General features: G+C 37.0%; 2 protein-coding genes across 3 annotated transcripts in view; one reads left to right on the top strand and one right to left on the bottom strand.

The window, feature by feature from the left end:
• Window positions 1-740: 740 nt before the first annotated feature.
• LOC105059944 (superoxide dismutase [Cu-Zn]) lies at window positions 741-7,083 on the top strand. Of its 2 annotated transcripts, none has more exons than XM_010943475.4 (8): window positions 741-879; window positions 1,513-1,602; window positions 1,743-1,844; window positions 1,932-2,027; window positions 2,229-2,260; window positions 2,353-2,428; window positions 6,426-6,479; window positions 6,637-7,083. In XM_010943475.4, exons 2-8 carry the CDS (start codon window positions 1,527-1,529, stop codon window positions 6,663-6,665), a joined length of 465 nt encoding a protein of 154 aa, XP_010941777.1. In that variant the 5' UTR covers window positions 741-879; window positions 1,513-1,526; the 3' UTR covers window positions 6,666-7,083. The 2 variants fall into 2 exon arrangements, with proteins under 2 accessions (XP_010941777.1, XP_073100209.1); XM_073244108.1 differs by lacking the exon at window positions 741-879 and adding an exon at window positions 1,113-1,136 and having other exon boundaries at window positions 6,637-6,920.
• Window positions 7,084-7,683: 600 nt separating this feature from the next.
• The window catches only part of LOC105059943 (protease Do-like 2, chloroplastic), a 36,690-nt gene continuing 27,745 nt past the window's right edge, over window positions 7,684-16,628 (bottom strand). The window contains exons 14-21 of the mRNA XM_010943472.3: window positions 10,829-10,932; window positions 10,272-10,359; window positions 10,078-10,163; window positions 9,935-9,959; window positions 9,741-9,812; window positions 8,537-8,587; window positions 8,384-8,444; window positions 7,684-8,293 (exon numbers count right to left, since the gene is read on the bottom strand). Of these exons, the coding sequence (XP_010941774.3) occupies window positions 8,049-8,293; window positions 8,384-8,444; window positions 8,537-8,587; window positions 9,741-9,812; window positions 9,935-9,959; window positions 10,078-10,163; window positions 10,272-10,359; window positions 10,829-10,932 (732 nt within the window). The 3' untranslated portion in view covers window positions 7,684-8,048. The remainder of the gene's footprint in view (window positions 8,294-8,383; window positions 8,445-8,536; window positions 8,588-9,740; window positions 9,813-9,934; window positions 9,960-10,077; window positions 10,164-10,271; window positions 10,360-10,828; window positions 10,933-16,628) is intronic.

The raw sequence follows: 16,628 nt of genomic DNA, 5'->3' as shown, positions 1-16,628 counted from the left end.
CCTTGGAACTAGAGCATATTTACAGGGAACATACCAATGACAGCTCGATATTCAGTTTCAGTTGAGGTGATTTTACCTTGGCCATAGGCGAGGTATGTCTAAGTTGGCCTGAGCCGACCTCCAGCTGAGATATGCGGCATTCTCAATTGATAGAATCTATCCTCCTTTTTACTCCAAAACATCCGGATAAGCAAGGCTATCTTTGCGATCGAATCATTCTCTGAATAGAAATAACTGTCGTCAAGCTCAATCTATGTGTGATAATAAGAAACCGGCCAAATCCCAAGATATGTATGACTCTAATTTCCTCTCTATAAACTGAGGGATATGGAGATCTCTAAGGTAAGCCCTAAAAAATTATTCTCTTCTTTTCTTTATTTTCCGCTTTCTAACATGAGCGTCGGAGGATTCTCACCAGAAAATATTTGGCCCGGACTTTTTATAGATTCTTGGAGTCAGCTTCCACTCAATCTCGTCACCTCGACCATCAGGATTGCCTCCGACCTCAGATGCAGGATTTTGACAGCAACAGCAACAACTTAAAAAATATAGGATCATGGACATGCAAGAAAATATTTAAAAATTCATCAAAAATATGATAGACTTTCTTTACATTTTTATATTTTATTTTTTTTCATATATATATATATATATATATATATATATATATATATATAGAGGAACTTTACCGTCCTGTCACGTGCCTATACACTAATTCTACACTGCTTTCGGTCCAAGATCTCTTACGCTCACTCGCGGTGAACATAATTTCACGTTTGGTCCTCGTGCCGCTCGACGGATAACTTGAGTAGCGGTCGGCTTCTTCCCCTCCCACTCTTCTACTGCTTTCTTATCCCTCTCTCCAAGGGGTGGCCTGAGGTAAGCCAAATAGCGCACAAGAGAATCTCTCGATCCAATCGATGCTAAGCCTTTAGAATCTCGCAACAAATTGATTTCGATACCATACCATTAGGGTTCAACACCCGATCGATTCGCTTCTTTGGCGATCCTTGAATGCATCTTTCCATCTGATAGCATATCTTTTCTCTTGTTTTGTTGTGATCGAACTTTTGTTTCTTAAAACTTTGATTTCTTATCATTCCTTTGCGTCGAATGCGAGTTTTTCGTTTTTGTTGGTAATTTCTTATGAGTCTGGAAGCATTTCTTACATGTATGATTTCCTTGCTACCATAAATTGGATTGTTTGTTTCTTGATAAGTACCGAGTTATCTCATCATTTAATCTCTTATGAAGCAAAACTATCATCTTTTCCTTTTTAATTGTTAAATTTGATGGGTAAAAAACAATCATTTTCACATCAAGTTTTAGTACAACAGACTGGTTTAATGGTAAATAATCTTTTGTTCATAATTACGGTAAAAGAATCGATTTTTTTACTTCTCACCTGGATCTGTAGTTTGATATCAGTCATACTATTTCTCGAATTCTCGTTGTGATGCTTGTTACAGACATCATCTTGTTTTTCTTTTGTTTTTGATCTTTGATATGCAGATCACGCACAAAAAATGGGGAAGGCTGTTGCTGTTCTTGGCGGCACTGAGGATATCACAGGCACTGTGTATTTCATCCAGGAAGGACATGGTAAGTTGTTCCTACAATTCAATAACTAGCAATTTATTGATCAAATATCAGTCATTATGTTAGATAATACTGAAGGTTTATTTTATTTTATTTTATTTTTTGAATCACATTGTTGATGGAGTTTTTAACCTCTGTTTCAGGTCCTACTAAGGTAATTGCAAACATCTCTGGGCTCAAGCCAGGGCTTCATGGATTCCATGTTCACGCTCTTGGTGACACCACCAATGGTTGCATGTCCACTGGTAGTGAGCTTTTGTTTTGAGATTCAACGTTGTCTGTGATTGAAGTGCTTGATTTGCAGGTTATTCTATTGTTCTTTTCAAATGCAGGGCCACATTTTAATCCTGCTGGAAAGGAACATGGGGCACCTGAAGATGAGAACCGCCATGCCGGTGATCTTGGAAATGTGACTGCTGGCGAAGATGGTATGATTTATTTGTCATAGCCACTTTGTGGTGCTGCATTGTTGTTTCCATAACGTTTAAAAATGACAATTTGATATTAGAAGTGATGTTTTACTCACGCTAGAGCCGGTTTACTGAAGCATTATGCATAGCTGGTTGTTGGAATACTGGATGTTTATTGTTCAATTAATTGTCTTTTGTGGTTTTGGTTTGATGTTTCAGGTACTGTTAATTTTAGCATTATTGACAAGCAGGTTATTTACTTTTTCCTTATGTTTAATATGCTTTGAATGAGATATTATTCTTTCTACCTTCTAAACTCTTCCATGCTTCTTCTCTTTTGCAGATTCCTCTTAGTGGACCAAATTCTATTATTGGAAGGGCTGTTGTTGTCCATGCCGATCCTGATGACCTTGGAAAGGGTAAACTTACTCAGATATTTATGTTAACTTCATATTTCATTATTTTTAGGCATTAACATCCGATGATGTGGAGCAATTAGTTATGAGATGTTGAGCATCAATTTGTATATATGTTATTTTTTATTTTTTTATTATCCGTTTATTGCACCAAAAGCAAGCATGAGCTAGCAAGTCATTAAAATCTCCATTTCTGTTAATGCTAGCATCTAATGATTTGCTTGTTTCTATTTTACATGTTGAAACTATGTTGCAGTTTTTAATCACCCTAATTGGTTTATGTCAATCAGTGCCATTTTATTATCTTGATTGCATGCCTATACATAATTTTTCTATTGTATTTTCTTATTGTACCAATTTTTTAGATCTTAACTTGTTTAGATGCTCACTCATGGAGCTTGCTACATCCATATTACATCCCACCCTTCCTCCCCCCTGCCCCACCCACATGCACACAGCAAAAAAATTCAGAACTAGTGTTTGTGTTGGCATCTCTTGTATACTTGAGCACTGCATGATGAAAAAGAAATACCATTGTTATGGCCTAATGCATCTAGGCTGTTCATTCTACCATACAATTTTAACACCATTGCCTAAATATCCAAGGTTCAGGGTCAAAAGTCGGTTTTCTTTCAATGTAGACTGAGCAGATGAAGTTTTCTTTTCAGCAGTTTCAACAGCTTTGTAGAGTTTGCTTGGAGCTCTGAAATCTCAACTTAAAAAGGAAAAGGCAAGAAAAAAAGAAAAGGCGTTCAAATCAGATAAAATATAGAAATTAGAGAAATCAAGTCTAGAAGGTACCTTAGATATCATTGTAGAGTATATTGATGTATGCGTGATCGGTTGTTATGATGATGCCATGAATAAATTATAATCATTAAAAATTAAGAAGACATTAAAATGCATATGATAACATTTAAGAGTGTATATATTGTTCAATTCTTTTAGGGAACCATAGTGCATGACAGAAATCTAGATATTGTCGTAGGCTTGTAGCTGGCCTCGCAGAACCTCTCAAAAGCAAAGACTCCACAAGCCCTCCACCCCCCCCCCCCAACCCCCAAGCCCCCGAAAAAAACCAAAAAATAGGTGGTACATGCACACACACAAACAAAAAAGAGAAGGTTCTTACCAGCTTTGAAAAGAAATTACTTATTCCTTGATTGTCGCCGAGCACATAAATGCTTCTTGTTTCTTAGAACTTGTGATATCTAAATCTAATAGTAATAAATTATTTCTCAGAAATCAGTTATATTAATAAGTTGTTAGAAAAAAACATCTTGCACATACATACATAAGAAATGACTCTGTAGACCAGTGTCAGCTGAAACTTCACAACCAATATTGGTTAGGGATCATTTTGCAGAGAACCTGAAAAGCTTTGATTTTGTTTTTACATTTACAGGTGAAAGTTAAACTATGTCATGGGCAAAAATCCCAACTCTCTTTCTCTTTGCATTAGAAAGCATCTAATGGATTAGAAATTGTTTTTGGTTAAACTCTGTTACATTAAATATTAACAAGATATTTTAATAAAGGGTTTTCTTGCATACCATGGTTTTGAAAAATACTCATAATTTTTATAATAGTTATTTTGGACTGGTTAAGGAAAAGATGCTATTTACGGTGCCACCATTTATTAGATGTGGTCCATGCATAGTCTATGGCATTTTCAGTCACGTGCAGTATAATTTTTATGTTTTCTTCCACATTCTTGTATTCCTGCTTTAAGAGAAACTAGTATTTTTTATTCATATATTTGAGCCTTTTTCAGTTTTAGTTATTATGTGCTCTACTTTTTAAAGAGTTTGGAAACTTGACTTCAACCATTTGGGTCAAGGCTGAAAACTATAACACAACCAAAGTTGAGAGATGCTATAAAACACTGACCTCCATGTTAAACACCGTAATTGATTGTTATGTTAAATTAAAGTTGATGTTGTCATGTTAAGTATTCTCCATACTGTAGGCAACCCCAATCCATCCAACTACCCAACCCCCATCCATCCAAGTCCCAAATAAGCCATCCCCATAATTTTTAAGTGGTTATCAATGTTTGAAGTCATTCCGCAATTGTTAAGAGGTGTTAAGATCCATATCCTTCTCGCCACTCATCGAGTTTGTATTGGATACCTATCAGGTCCAGGTACCAGGTGGATACCATTATTTATTGAGACAAACTCCTTTGAGGTCCTTAAGATAGTTCACTCATGACATATCTTCAAAGTACAATTAATAATCTGTATAAGAAACGCAAAAGTTATAAAAGTACACATTATATATCTGGTAAGCTATCAGGTTCACATTGGATCAGGTTCTTAACAATTAGCTCCTTGCCCTAAAATTTAAATAATTGTAGTTATTGTGTCTGGTCAGGTCTACTCACACGGACATTTGCCAAATGTAGGCTCAGTTCAAAAAGGTTTTATTCATCAACTTTGGACCCATACTCGACCATTAGGTTTGTGGGTGTGGCTTAGATTCAGGTTAGGTCTGTGTTGATGGGTCCAAGTTACAGCCTAATTGTAGACCGCACATATTATTTTTGGCAATTAAAGAGAGAGAGTTTACTCCCAGAATATTACTCTGACATGAATAATTCTAGGCGCGTTTCTACTTGTATTTCTATAATGCATGTATTGCTTGTGAAGACCATCTTCTAAGGGTTTTTAGATGATATATTTGTGAGATATATCACATACCAAGTGTAAGTAAACTTGGAGCAGTATGTTGGTGGGTACATTTTTATGTTAATTGAGTTGAAATACCGGAATCCTACATATATGTGGTAAACAATCCAGTTTGGTGTAGAAGCTTTGCCACCATATTCTGGTGATATCTCCAAAACTTAGGCCCTGTCTGCTTGCAAGTGATAGAAGCGTCTGAAATTGGGGAGTTCTGATCATATTTGTTTGACAGTGCTGAACTCAAGTTCTGGCTAATTCTGCTGATTGGTTTGCTGGAAGTTGCTGCATAGGAAGTGTAATTTATCACTAAATATTATGAAGAATTATCACTTAAGTATTGCTTAAATGACTCATTTGTAAGGAGTGAAAGAGCATTAAATGCTTTGCTTACCCCACTCCCTCTTTCTTCCCCCTCAATGCAAAGTCTAGTCTGGGCTTTTTAGGTGAACAGGGGAGCCCATAGCAGGTCTTCTCCTCCACATGTTCCTGGCTTTTGTGGGAAGATAGCATATGTCTGCTAGCCTCTCATTCAAACAGCTTCTTAGAAGACTGTCAGTGGTGTCCATTAATATTGAGGTTTTGAGATCAACTGAAAACTGAGTTACATATGCTGCTGATAGCTAGGTATCATATGGATTGTAAAGCAGGGAATTCAAAGGTCTCCTTACAAAGTACAGCAGGTCTGACGCCCATAAAGGTTCTATTGAGCATGTTGTATACCCAATTTCTGAGGATCCATTGATTTCTAAGAAGCTTATGAGTGAAGGTGTTGATTCATTTAGGCAAATTCATACTATTCATTCGTCTCATGCAAACTAGATGCCTATTAGCTGATAGGGGCAAGTTAAACCCAGGTTGCATTTATTAGCTATGAATTCTTAGAGTTTTTGAATTATTATGTTAATGCTTCATTAAGGGTGAGCCTTGGTGCAACAGTAAAGTTGCTCCATCGTGACCTGTTTGAAATATGGAAATTGCCTTTCTATGGGAGTACAGCTGTATACATTTGACCCTTCTCAGATTCTGGAATGGCAGGAGCCTCATGCACTTTGCTGCATCCATTATTTTAATGCTCCACTGCCCCAATCGGATATTGCAAGTATCATGTCAAGTATTCCTTCATGTTTTTTATATTTATGGTTTACTGTTCTTCATGTGCAAGTTGCATTCATCTCTCTCTCTATCTCTCTCTCTCTCTCTCACACACACACACACACACACATGCGTGCGCTTATGCACTTATGCATCTTACCTCCTTCTATAAGTTCATTTTGGCAAATAAGGCTTGAGCAATTTTCTTTTTCTACTTTTAGGTGGACATGAGCTTAGCAAAAGCACTGGAAATGCTGGTGGAAGAGTTGCCTGTGGTGGGTTTTCTGAAACTATATTTCTCATAAAATGATCTATTTCTCCTCCTTTCAATCTCATATTGGAACGTTAGTTTGTTCCTGCTCTTCTGAGTTTATATAATGAATCGACCACCTTGCCTTATTAACTTACGGAGCCAGTTTGTATTATTTCCAGGCATCATTGGACTGCAAGGCCATTTGTGAGAGGGGTCCATGTCCTGCAAAACAATGGCATGTTTCCTTTTCTATGTTCCTTGATGGGAAAACAGTGGCATGACCATGTTGAAATTAGAGAACTTGCGGTTTTCTGGTCAGCACGCAATAGCATTTCTATGAGAAGAACTTATATTTGTATACCATAGCTAAGGTTTAATCATTAAATAAAGAAACAAGGAACTAAGTAAATATCGGAGGCAAATTATTCCATTATTACAATACAAACTTCCTGAGCTTCGTCTATCTAGCCTGTCATGCTCTTGTAAGAGGTGCTCATTACTCCCTATTTTGTTATAAGACAAGACATGGCCCTAACTGAAAGTGAGAGTGCATTATCATATGGACATTACTGTCATTAGTGTTTCCTTCAATGAGATTGCACCTGTTCATGCTTTCTCTTCCAGAATTTGAGTGCATTCATCATATGAGAATCCTCTGCTGTGTTTGCAGCCATCCATGTTCTCTCATGCAATGTTAAAGAGTATGGGAATCACTGTAATTAGCGCCTCCAATGTGATCTCAGCAATCCGTACATCTCGTTGCAACCATCCATGTTTTGCACTGCATGTGCCAACACTGGTACCTTTAAGTTCTAACTCGTGGTAGCTGGCAACCTTTATGCGTCCTGTAATTGAATGCGGAGGGCTTTTCCCTGTTTAGCATGCGGTTCAATATTTATGCACAACAATTATTGATCTTTATGTCTGCCAAGAGTATCCAAACAACCACATATCCAGTACTGTATGGCTTATAAATGCAGTGAGAGGTAAAAAAACACCACATCACTTGAGGAAGAACATCAAGCTGTTCAAATGTTCAGTTTTAAATCGCATCCATTGGGAGAGCGCTTTATTGGTTATAATCTTAGACCAACCACAATTTTATCTCATAAATTATAAAAAATATGAAATTTGTAGATCAAAACAGTAGTTCAGCCAGTAACACCGTAGACCTTTATTCTTTAATGCAACCTGGATTTTGGCAGCTGTCTTTCCCACTAAAAAGCTTTAAAAACGTACATTGGACTCACCATTTGCATTAATCACAAAATTTCTGAATGTATAATTGCCGCCTTCATAATTTACACAACTGCTAGTCATCAAAAAAGGACAAAAAGGGGAGATATCTCCACTTATGGGGGGAGGAAAAAAAAGCAAAAGAACAGATAAAATAATGTTAATTTCAGCAACTAAAAATACAACACTTTCATGCAGCCAACCAATTCTGCGTGTGCTTGTGCACTCAAAAATTTAGAAACAATGGAGGTCACAGCAAACATGAATGGGGCACGATTGGTCAATCTGGCTCACCTTGTCAATGCAGAATGATTCTTAGAAGAGCATCATTGTCAGCTCTATAGGATCATTGAGTTCATGCCCATAAAAGACCATCAAATCCAATTTCCAAATTTGACACGGGGCTGTCCCCAATGTCTTGACTTGGTACTCGGTTATCTTCTGAGAAGTCTATGTATGGCTCCCGCAAATCAGCCGAACGTTCAAATGGAATTCCGTAGTCCTTGAGAATACAGGGTGAGACCGCAGCAGCGGCCTCTCTTTCCAAAACAGCAAGAAAATTGTCTTCGAATTCAAATACCAAGTACCTGTCTTTGCAAGCTACACAAGCACAGAACAATGAGGATTAGAAGTGTGTGAGGTGCAAAGGCTAAAGGAAACCTTTTGCACATATCAGGTGGTGGCACTTACAGTCAACAAGATGAGCGAGATGCCGAATGTTCTTTATTGGCATTCCATTGAACTTCAAAACCTGTGGCAATCATTAGTTCATTCATATTACTATTGACCATATCATAATTGATCCGTAGTAGAGCAACTAATGAAATCTGGGAAGAGGTTTACTTGTTGATTGCCCATATCTTCATACCCAATATTCACTTCATTTGCCAAGACCTAGAATATAAGAGGAAGCAAGAATAATCTAAAAAACATGTAGGGACAACTGGAATCATAGCAAATTTTTTAAGCAAGTAAAGAGAAACATCATCTCCGCAAAGAAGGCAGAAGATTTCAGACTGTACCTGAGATGATTATGAACACATCCATTTAGGTAAGGATGTTTAGATATAAGATACAGAATATGCCAAAAGAAGAAAAGAACATGAAAATGAATTCATGCATGCTGAGGCATGTCTAGATCCTATGGTCAGCACCATGTGGCAAGATATGCTCAGCCCACATGGTAGGAGACATGGTAGTAACCTATCTTCACCCTGCAAGGTCCCTCCATGTTTTACGCCCCACCCAACAGGTCAGTTATCACAGGGGCACAAGGGAGGCCACATGGTGGGGGCCACAGAGGATCCAAACTCTATTAAGAAGGGATTCCCGACTCTTCATTGTTCAATTAAAGCATCCACTCATATACAGGATAATCTGATTCAGATGTTGGTTGAACACAAATAATCCAATACTCATTGGCCCTCTGATCATGCTGTAAGCAACTGAAGTTTGAGAATGGCACTGATGATCATGTCCAAGGTCCACAATCTTGATATCAGGTATCATACTGGTACACTACTTGTTTGGTATGATATGGGTCAATATGATATGGTATGCACCCTGTATTGAACTAGCTCTTAAATCTTTTTTTCCTCACTTCTCATCTCGGTACACAGCACACCTTATTAGCATGGGACAATACAAGGCCTGCACCAACCTGAATGAGTTCCATACAAACTCTGACCTGGTACAGTATGGTACCACTTCGGGATGGTAAGACAGTCCATGGTTATGTACTTTCACTGAAAAAATAGTTTGGCTTAAGGTGCAGACCTGTTCAACAGGATGAGACGCTGCATTTTGTGTCTGAACCTTAACAGTCACTAGATTTGCCACCAAAAAACAAAAATATACACATTAAAGTTCCTTTGTTCTTCGGAAAATATCCATAGACAAAAAATCTGAGCGATCCTCTATGACTAATAACTTTTCTTGGTGGAGTAACTCTTCAGCTTCTGTTCAGGTTTCCTTAGTTACTCTAATATCAACATATTATGCAATGACAGAAAGACTTTCATCAGAAAAGAAAAATGTATTAGCTAACCTGAGATAAAATTACAATCTCCTCTCCTTTGAACCTTGCTAAAGAATAGCGTGCCTTAGCCAGTAATTTCAGCTGACCATGCAAAAACCCCTCCAGTCATGTCACAGGAAGTAACAAAGGTGCTCAACCAAAACCTAAAAATATCAGATGCATAAGAACATAAAATGAGAAACCAAATCTGCATTCTAACTTACCCCAATTGAATCTTCACATTCCTCACTGCAATATAAAGCAGACACGTTAAGTGACTGATTCTTAGTGTTCCAAGGTCTACAAACAGATCACCACATAAAAAACAATTATGGTAACTAAGGATTTTGGGAAGTCCACTACTTACTCTATCAGTGGCTCAGATAGTGGAGTGAACACGAGACCTGCTATTATCAGATAAGAAGGCTGCCCCCCTTCAATGTGATATGGCACCTTACAAGAAAAAAAGGTCAATTACTAGAATTCAAATGGACTGCAAAACACCATGAAAATGTCAATTTAAGTTAGAAAGTACAACAAGGTAAGGCTCTAGTTGCTTACCAGATGCACCCGTGGCTGCAAAACAGTTTTGACTTTCATGAAGGACCCTTCCCGGATGATGCCAAGCTCCGCAACATCACCAGAAAACCTGATGATCCAAAATATTATTTTGCTCAAGAGCTTGAGCGCACCGCCCGAACACATGATACAATGCTTACAATATTTTAAATTAAGAAGTTCAGAAATACACATTACGAGATAAAGACATACAGAGCCTGACATAAGTGTTTAAATCACTCGAGAATATATTCTCTTTTTTTTTTTTTTCTTTCGAAGGGAAAAGGAAGGCAACAAAGAGCTACCCCCCAAATTTATTTCTTAACAAGAAACCACTCGAGAATATATTCTCAAAAATATTTATCTATATCATAAATCAGTTAACATTTTTTTCCCTGGCAATCCTTGTCATTCTGCTGCACCATTTAGGAGAAACCATGAAAGACTAATGATACTTTAGACATAAAGATGATATTTATCAGAAAAGCTAGACTGAAAGTCTTGGGCTAATATTTCTTGTAAGTTCTGAAATGATGGAAAAAAATAGGCTGTAACTTTACTTTTGACTTATAAGGTAGCGAAAAGCAATACGTTCTGTGGATCGGAATGGGACAGTTCCTTCACACCCTACAGGAACACCATCAAAGCTAACAATCACGTCCCCCTGGAAATGCATAACAATTTAAAAAGATTTAAAAAAGAGGGAACCATTACATCAAAAAAAATAAAAGACAATAAATAAAAAATTGAATTGAAGTGGAACATGAACATGACCAGAGTCTTGTCCTTTAATGCAGAAAAGATCCAAAGATGCAACATGATTTCATTAGAGGCACTAATTACTTGAAATTTGATAGTGCTATCCTACAATTGATGTAAACAATTACAATACAGTGTAGAAAATAGAGCCAAAGAAATATTTGATAGAACCCAATTAAATCTAAACATTAGACCAAGGGCCTTTTGTTTTCTTGAGCACAAATCGTATTAGCATTTATCAACTTTATAAGTACTAAATAACAGAATCTACCAAGACTAAGTGTTATGATGTAATAGGCAGAGAGTGCAACTATATTCTTTTGATGGAGTTAGAGTATCGCAAGTCAGTAGCACAGTAGCAAGACATTCCCAGTTTCTATACTGGAGTCACGATTTAAGAGCCATCAGGACAGTGCAAGAATATCATCAGGGGCTCCAAAGCACACAGTCATTATCAGCAGACCAGACATCTGTTTTACTGTAAGTCTATAATAATCATGCAGAATAACAATCCTTATCAGAACTGTAGCATAGATGGTGGTAGGTCTTCTGTGGAGTTTCCGAAGATATTCAGAATATCTGTCAAGGAAAACTTCTGTTAGACAGAAAAGTTTCTCCACACCTAAATGCTACTCCTGAGTTGATCCCCAAGACAGAACCCTAATATCAGGATTTCAGACATTGATCATTAATAATTGCCCATGGATGGAGTAAAGGCATCAACTAGTAGTCTATCAGCAAGTATGGATCTACTTTTTCAGCAGATAAATGTATTCTTTGATTGAAAAATCATGCAAGAATACATACACAAATAGAAGAGAAAAATTTGATGACTTGAAAAATATAGGAAGCAAAAACAGGAGACTGCTGGAAAGTGATGCTTCCTGAAGGGTGTTCATTATCATAAAGCTTCCTTCTTACTAAATGAGTCTAAACAAGCTCACAATTGTCAGAATCATTGTATCGCATGCCATGCGCCAAAGAAACGGGTAGGCCAGAAGGTGAAGCAAGAGTCAGAAACACCAAGCAGAAAATATTTTAGGGACAATGGTAATCCAACTGGACCAAATATGATCATTGTAACCACCATCTGGGAAGGTCATGGTATGGTGGACCATGCACCACATGTCAACAACATTTTGATGATTAAATCATGAGGACAGCATGCGGACCTAATCAAATCAGAAGTTGCTGCTATAAGCCCCAAATGAGTCCTAGAATTGGTTGATATGATGCCATCAGCTTTTACACTGGAGAAGGTTGACATTGGAATCAGGATACAAATACACAAACCTAAAGAGTCAAGTGAGATAACAAACTGGTTGGTTAGCAGATAGAAGTACTATAGGAAGTTCAGTGTAAGGCATACTTTCCTTCTGACCTTATGATTCTACTTTAAGATAGACATATAAGCATTTTATCGATGAAGAAGCTACCACCATCAAAGGAAAAAGATAAAGGATTACCTAAAATTTATAACAAATAGTTAGAGAGAGCTGATTGATTACAATATAGAACATTTGTAGTGCCATAATACTGCTGATAGGTGTATAAATTTGCTCATAGAAGTATTAATTTATGGATCAAATTATCTTTATTCTTTTAAAATTGATACTTTTTCGTATATTTTACAGAAAAGAGCTGCACCAACATGAAGAGCCCGATTTGCAGGCTTAGAGGAATCAAACGAGATAAAAAATTGAGTTAAAATGGAATTAAATTTAAAGCCGAAAGTCAATTCAACTCAATATGCAAGTTGGTGGTCCACCATAGACCATTTGGTCCATAGAAAGATTGGTGAGCCACGTGAAAACAGGGGATATTTTAGAAATCCTCATGTGGCACAGAAGACTTTTTAGCGGCTTGGACTTTTGAAAGGCTTCTCTCAGGAAGACTTGGGCTTTTACAGCTTGGGTGAGTGAATGCTGAAGCAGCATTTAAAGGGAAACCCAACCATTTATTTAATTTTCAAACAAGGGGCGTAACGTGGCATGATACTGGGCGTGCGATAGAGAGAAAATGCGGCATGATCGTGAACGCATGCGGGAAGAAGGAAGAAGCGGAGTGGACGCGGTGCAAGCTTGGGATGCGAACACGGAAAGAAAGAAAAAAAAATTTATATTTTTAAAATTTATTTTAGAGCCTTAACCGATTGTTTTATTCACTCTTGCTCTTAAATCTTATCCATCCATCCGTACTTTCCAAATTAAATCCTAACCATTTATCTATCCTCTCTTTTTAGTCACACATCGAAAAAATATAAAATCCTTCTCCCTGCCTACATCTATAAATAAAGCCTAATGCCTTCATTCATAGTATCTCTCTCCACTCCATAATTCTTGTAGGAGGCCTGTGTGACAGGCAGACATACCCACCTTTAAAACTTTTTAGCCACCTTGTTTCTACTTTCTTCCACCCTTCCAACACACGAGAAGGAGAGTTAGCCAGAGAGGTTGATCCCAAGCTAAGAGAAGGAGAGAAGTTTGGTTCTGTAAGAAATTTTATTTTTTCTGTTCAGACTCCAAGCCTTGTTAATGGCTTAAGAGTTGAAAATTTTGTATCAGAATTTTTATTCAGCAATAAATTAGTTATTTTCTTTCTATTTAATTTTTACAATTTTAATTTTTGCAATAGGATAGTTTAAATTTCTGCATTTTTTAATTCTGTAATTTTTAATTTCTGCAAGTTCAATTCTAGCAAGTAGAATTAGTCTTTTTTTTTTTTTTTTTTTTGACTTCAAATCAACTATGTCTGACTAAGTAATCCCTCTGAGATTTGCGATGAAGCTAGATCATGAATAGAAGCCTGCTCTATTGAATCTCTCTTTTCGAGCTTTTAATTTTTAGAATCCTCCCTTCATCTCTCTCGCCAAGAGACTTGATGGGCTATCGTTGGGTCAGAATCTCTTCATAGTCTATGCTTGGACAACATAAGAGAAGAGAAGAAATGAAGTCTCCTAATTAGGATAAAAACAAATGCTTGATGAATCATAGTTGAGTTAAATCTTTTCATGGTCTATACTTGTTCATGTTTTACACCTTGATCAAGGGACATTATAAGAGAAATCATAGGAAGGCTCTCTAATTCATGAGTCTAGTGGATTCAAGAGCCCTAAATCTTTTAGATAATTTACCTTTATAATTAATTAGTTTACTGCTTTGGTAGTTCGTAATTCAACAAACAATCTCTTCTCTTTTTCTATAAAGCTCGTCTGAGCAAGCATTTAAATATAATTTAAAATTCAATTTCTCGTGGGATTGACTCGTATTCGTCGGACGTGCTACATTGCACACCGTGCGCTTGCGGTAAATTTAAGACACATCAAGTTTTTGGCGCCGTCGCCGGAGAATTTGACGTGTTTAAATTGCATTTCAAATTCTTGTTCTTCGTACTTTTAGTTTTAGTTTTAGTAATTTCTTTTTATCTTTTTAGTTATTTTAGTCAAATCAAAATCTGTCCTGACATAAGGTTGCCCTGGCGTAACAGGAAGTTACGTTGTATGGTTGTCCTACGATAGATTTTGATTTGCATAAAAAAAAAATATTACCTTTAATTCTTAGATCTTCCTTTTAATTGCTACTTTATTTGCTTAGTTAATTTCTTATTTGTAATATAGATTAGAATTCTCACATTTTATTTTAGATTACACAAGTTTTCTTTTATTATTAGCTGATTTAATTTCTTTTTAGTTGAATCTTTTTATTTTTTTCATAACTCACTAATCCAAACTCAATATTTACTTTAGTTTTTGTAATTAGATAAAAAAAAATACTAGTCGCATAAGATTTAATTAATATAAAGAAACAACTAAACTTAAAAAATCTTCCACTTTATTTGGTCACCTTGTTTTCTTTGCATTGCATTTTCATAATATATCTTAAGGGCATCACCCATTAATCAGATAAGGTGGAGATTTGATCACCCTTCCTTAGCCCACAAATCACCTCCTTGTATCTACATAACCTAATCTTTAAATAAAATGAATTAGACGTCAGCCTTAGGGACATTCGAGCTCATTAGGATAAGAAAACTCAAGAGTTGGATCGGATTAAAGTGGGTTAGCCTATCGGTATCTAGGAAAGTGGTTCAGGAACTACGTTTCAAAAAAAGATGGTTATCTAATTAGGTCCGTTACGAAAGCACGGAAAACGTCCCACCAATCTTATACTTACCTGGCTGATTCAGTTAGCCGATTTCGAACTTGGAGTGCTCGAAGGCGACCTTGGCAGTTAGGAGCTGTCTAGAATTAGGAAAACCTTAGTCAGGACCCCTCTTCTTTTCTTTTCTCTTCTTTTGCTTGACAACTTGATTGAAAAAAAAATAGAAGAAAAAATACTTTCTTCACTTTCTTCATGGAAAAGGGTGTCGGGTCGACTAGTAAGAATTAATTGGATTTCTGTTTCAAACCCAACTTCTACAATGGGAGAACCCAATCAACCCCAAACCCTTAAGGATTTATGTTATCCAGTCGGTTCTGTCCAACCTTCTTGCATCAGGTTGCCCCAACCAACTGCAAACAACTTTAAAATCAAACCTCAAATTATTAACATGCTTCCAAAATTCAAGGAAATAGAGGATGCATACATATTCATTAGAGAGTTTGAAAAAGTTTGTGCAACCGTAATGCTGCACCAACTGTCAGAGGACGAGGTTAAGCTAAGACTGATCAATTTTTCCCTCAAGGACAATGCTAAAAAGTGGCTCTATAGTCTTCCAAACCAATCTGTCATAACCTGGGAGGGTTTTGTAAAAGTGTTCCTAAAGAAGTTTTTTCCCCATCACAAAACAGCTAGGATTAGGAATGAAATAAACCAATTTTACCAACTAGCTGGAGAATCATTCTGGAAGTACTTCGATCGTTTTAAGAACTTCTTAACCCAATGCCCACACGATGGAATAGAAATCTAGAGGCTATGCCAGATAATTTATGAAGGGCTAGATTCAAATTCTAGAACTATACTAGAGTCCATGTGCCAGGGTCAATTCATGTACAAGGAACCCACTGAAGCTTGACAATTTCTAGAAGACCTAGCTGAGAAAAATTTACAATGAAAAACAACTAGGGAACCTGAGAAACCAACACCTTCAAGAGGAGAAATGCATCAAATTCAAACTTCCCTAGCTGGAGAGGCTAAAATTGCAACGTTAACACGTAAGTTAGAGGCCTTAGAACTACAGAGACCTGCCAGTGTGAACTAAGTTTCTACACACATGTGCAACGCATGTAGTGCAATCGACCATGTCCTTGAAGAATGCCCCTTCCTGATAAATCCAATAGAAAATGGATGTGCACAGGTAAATGCCACATACCAGAGACCAATGAACAATCCCTAAGCACCCACATATAACCCAGGTTGGAGGAATCATCCCAACTTTTCATGGTCACAAAACCCAAATGTAGGTGGTCTTAGCTTCAACCAGCAAAATCCAAGGCCTAACCCTGTGATAAACAACCCACCAGGCTTCAATAATAATGAGAAGAAACTTAGTTCTCTAAAGAAAAGCTTAGAAGTCCTGACCAAATCCAGTACTGACACCAATACCATACTGAGTAATTTCATGCAAACCACGGGTCAACTCATAAACACTAACACCCAAGCC

Source organism: Elaeis guineensis, chromosome 10 (assembly GCF_000442705.2).
Source record: "Elaeis guineensis isolate ETL-2024a chromosome 10, EG11, whole genome shotgun sequence".
NCBI classification, from domain to species: Eukaryota; Viridiplantae; Streptophyta; class Magnoliopsida; order Arecales; family Arecaceae; genus Elaeis; species Elaeis guineensis.
Note: the sequence above shows the minus strand (reverse complement) of the source record. Positions and strands in the feature narration are given on the sequence as shown.

What these genes read in the sequence shown, in the direction of transcription:
- LOC105059944 (XM_010943475.4), top strand. Translation starts at nt 1,527, where the DNA reads ATGGGGAAGGCTGTTGCTGTTCTTGGCGGCACTGAGGATATCACAGGC. An exon ending in TGTGACTGCTGGCGAAGATG is followed by an intron (nt 2,028 to 2,228) that starts GTATGATTTATT and finishes TTGATGTTTCAG; the next exon opens with GTACTGTTAATTTTAGCATT. An exon ending in TTAGCATTATTGACAAGCAG is followed by an intron (nt 2,261 to 2,352) that starts GTTATTTACTTT and finishes TCTCTTTTGCAG; the next exon opens with ATTCCTCTTAGTGGACCAAA.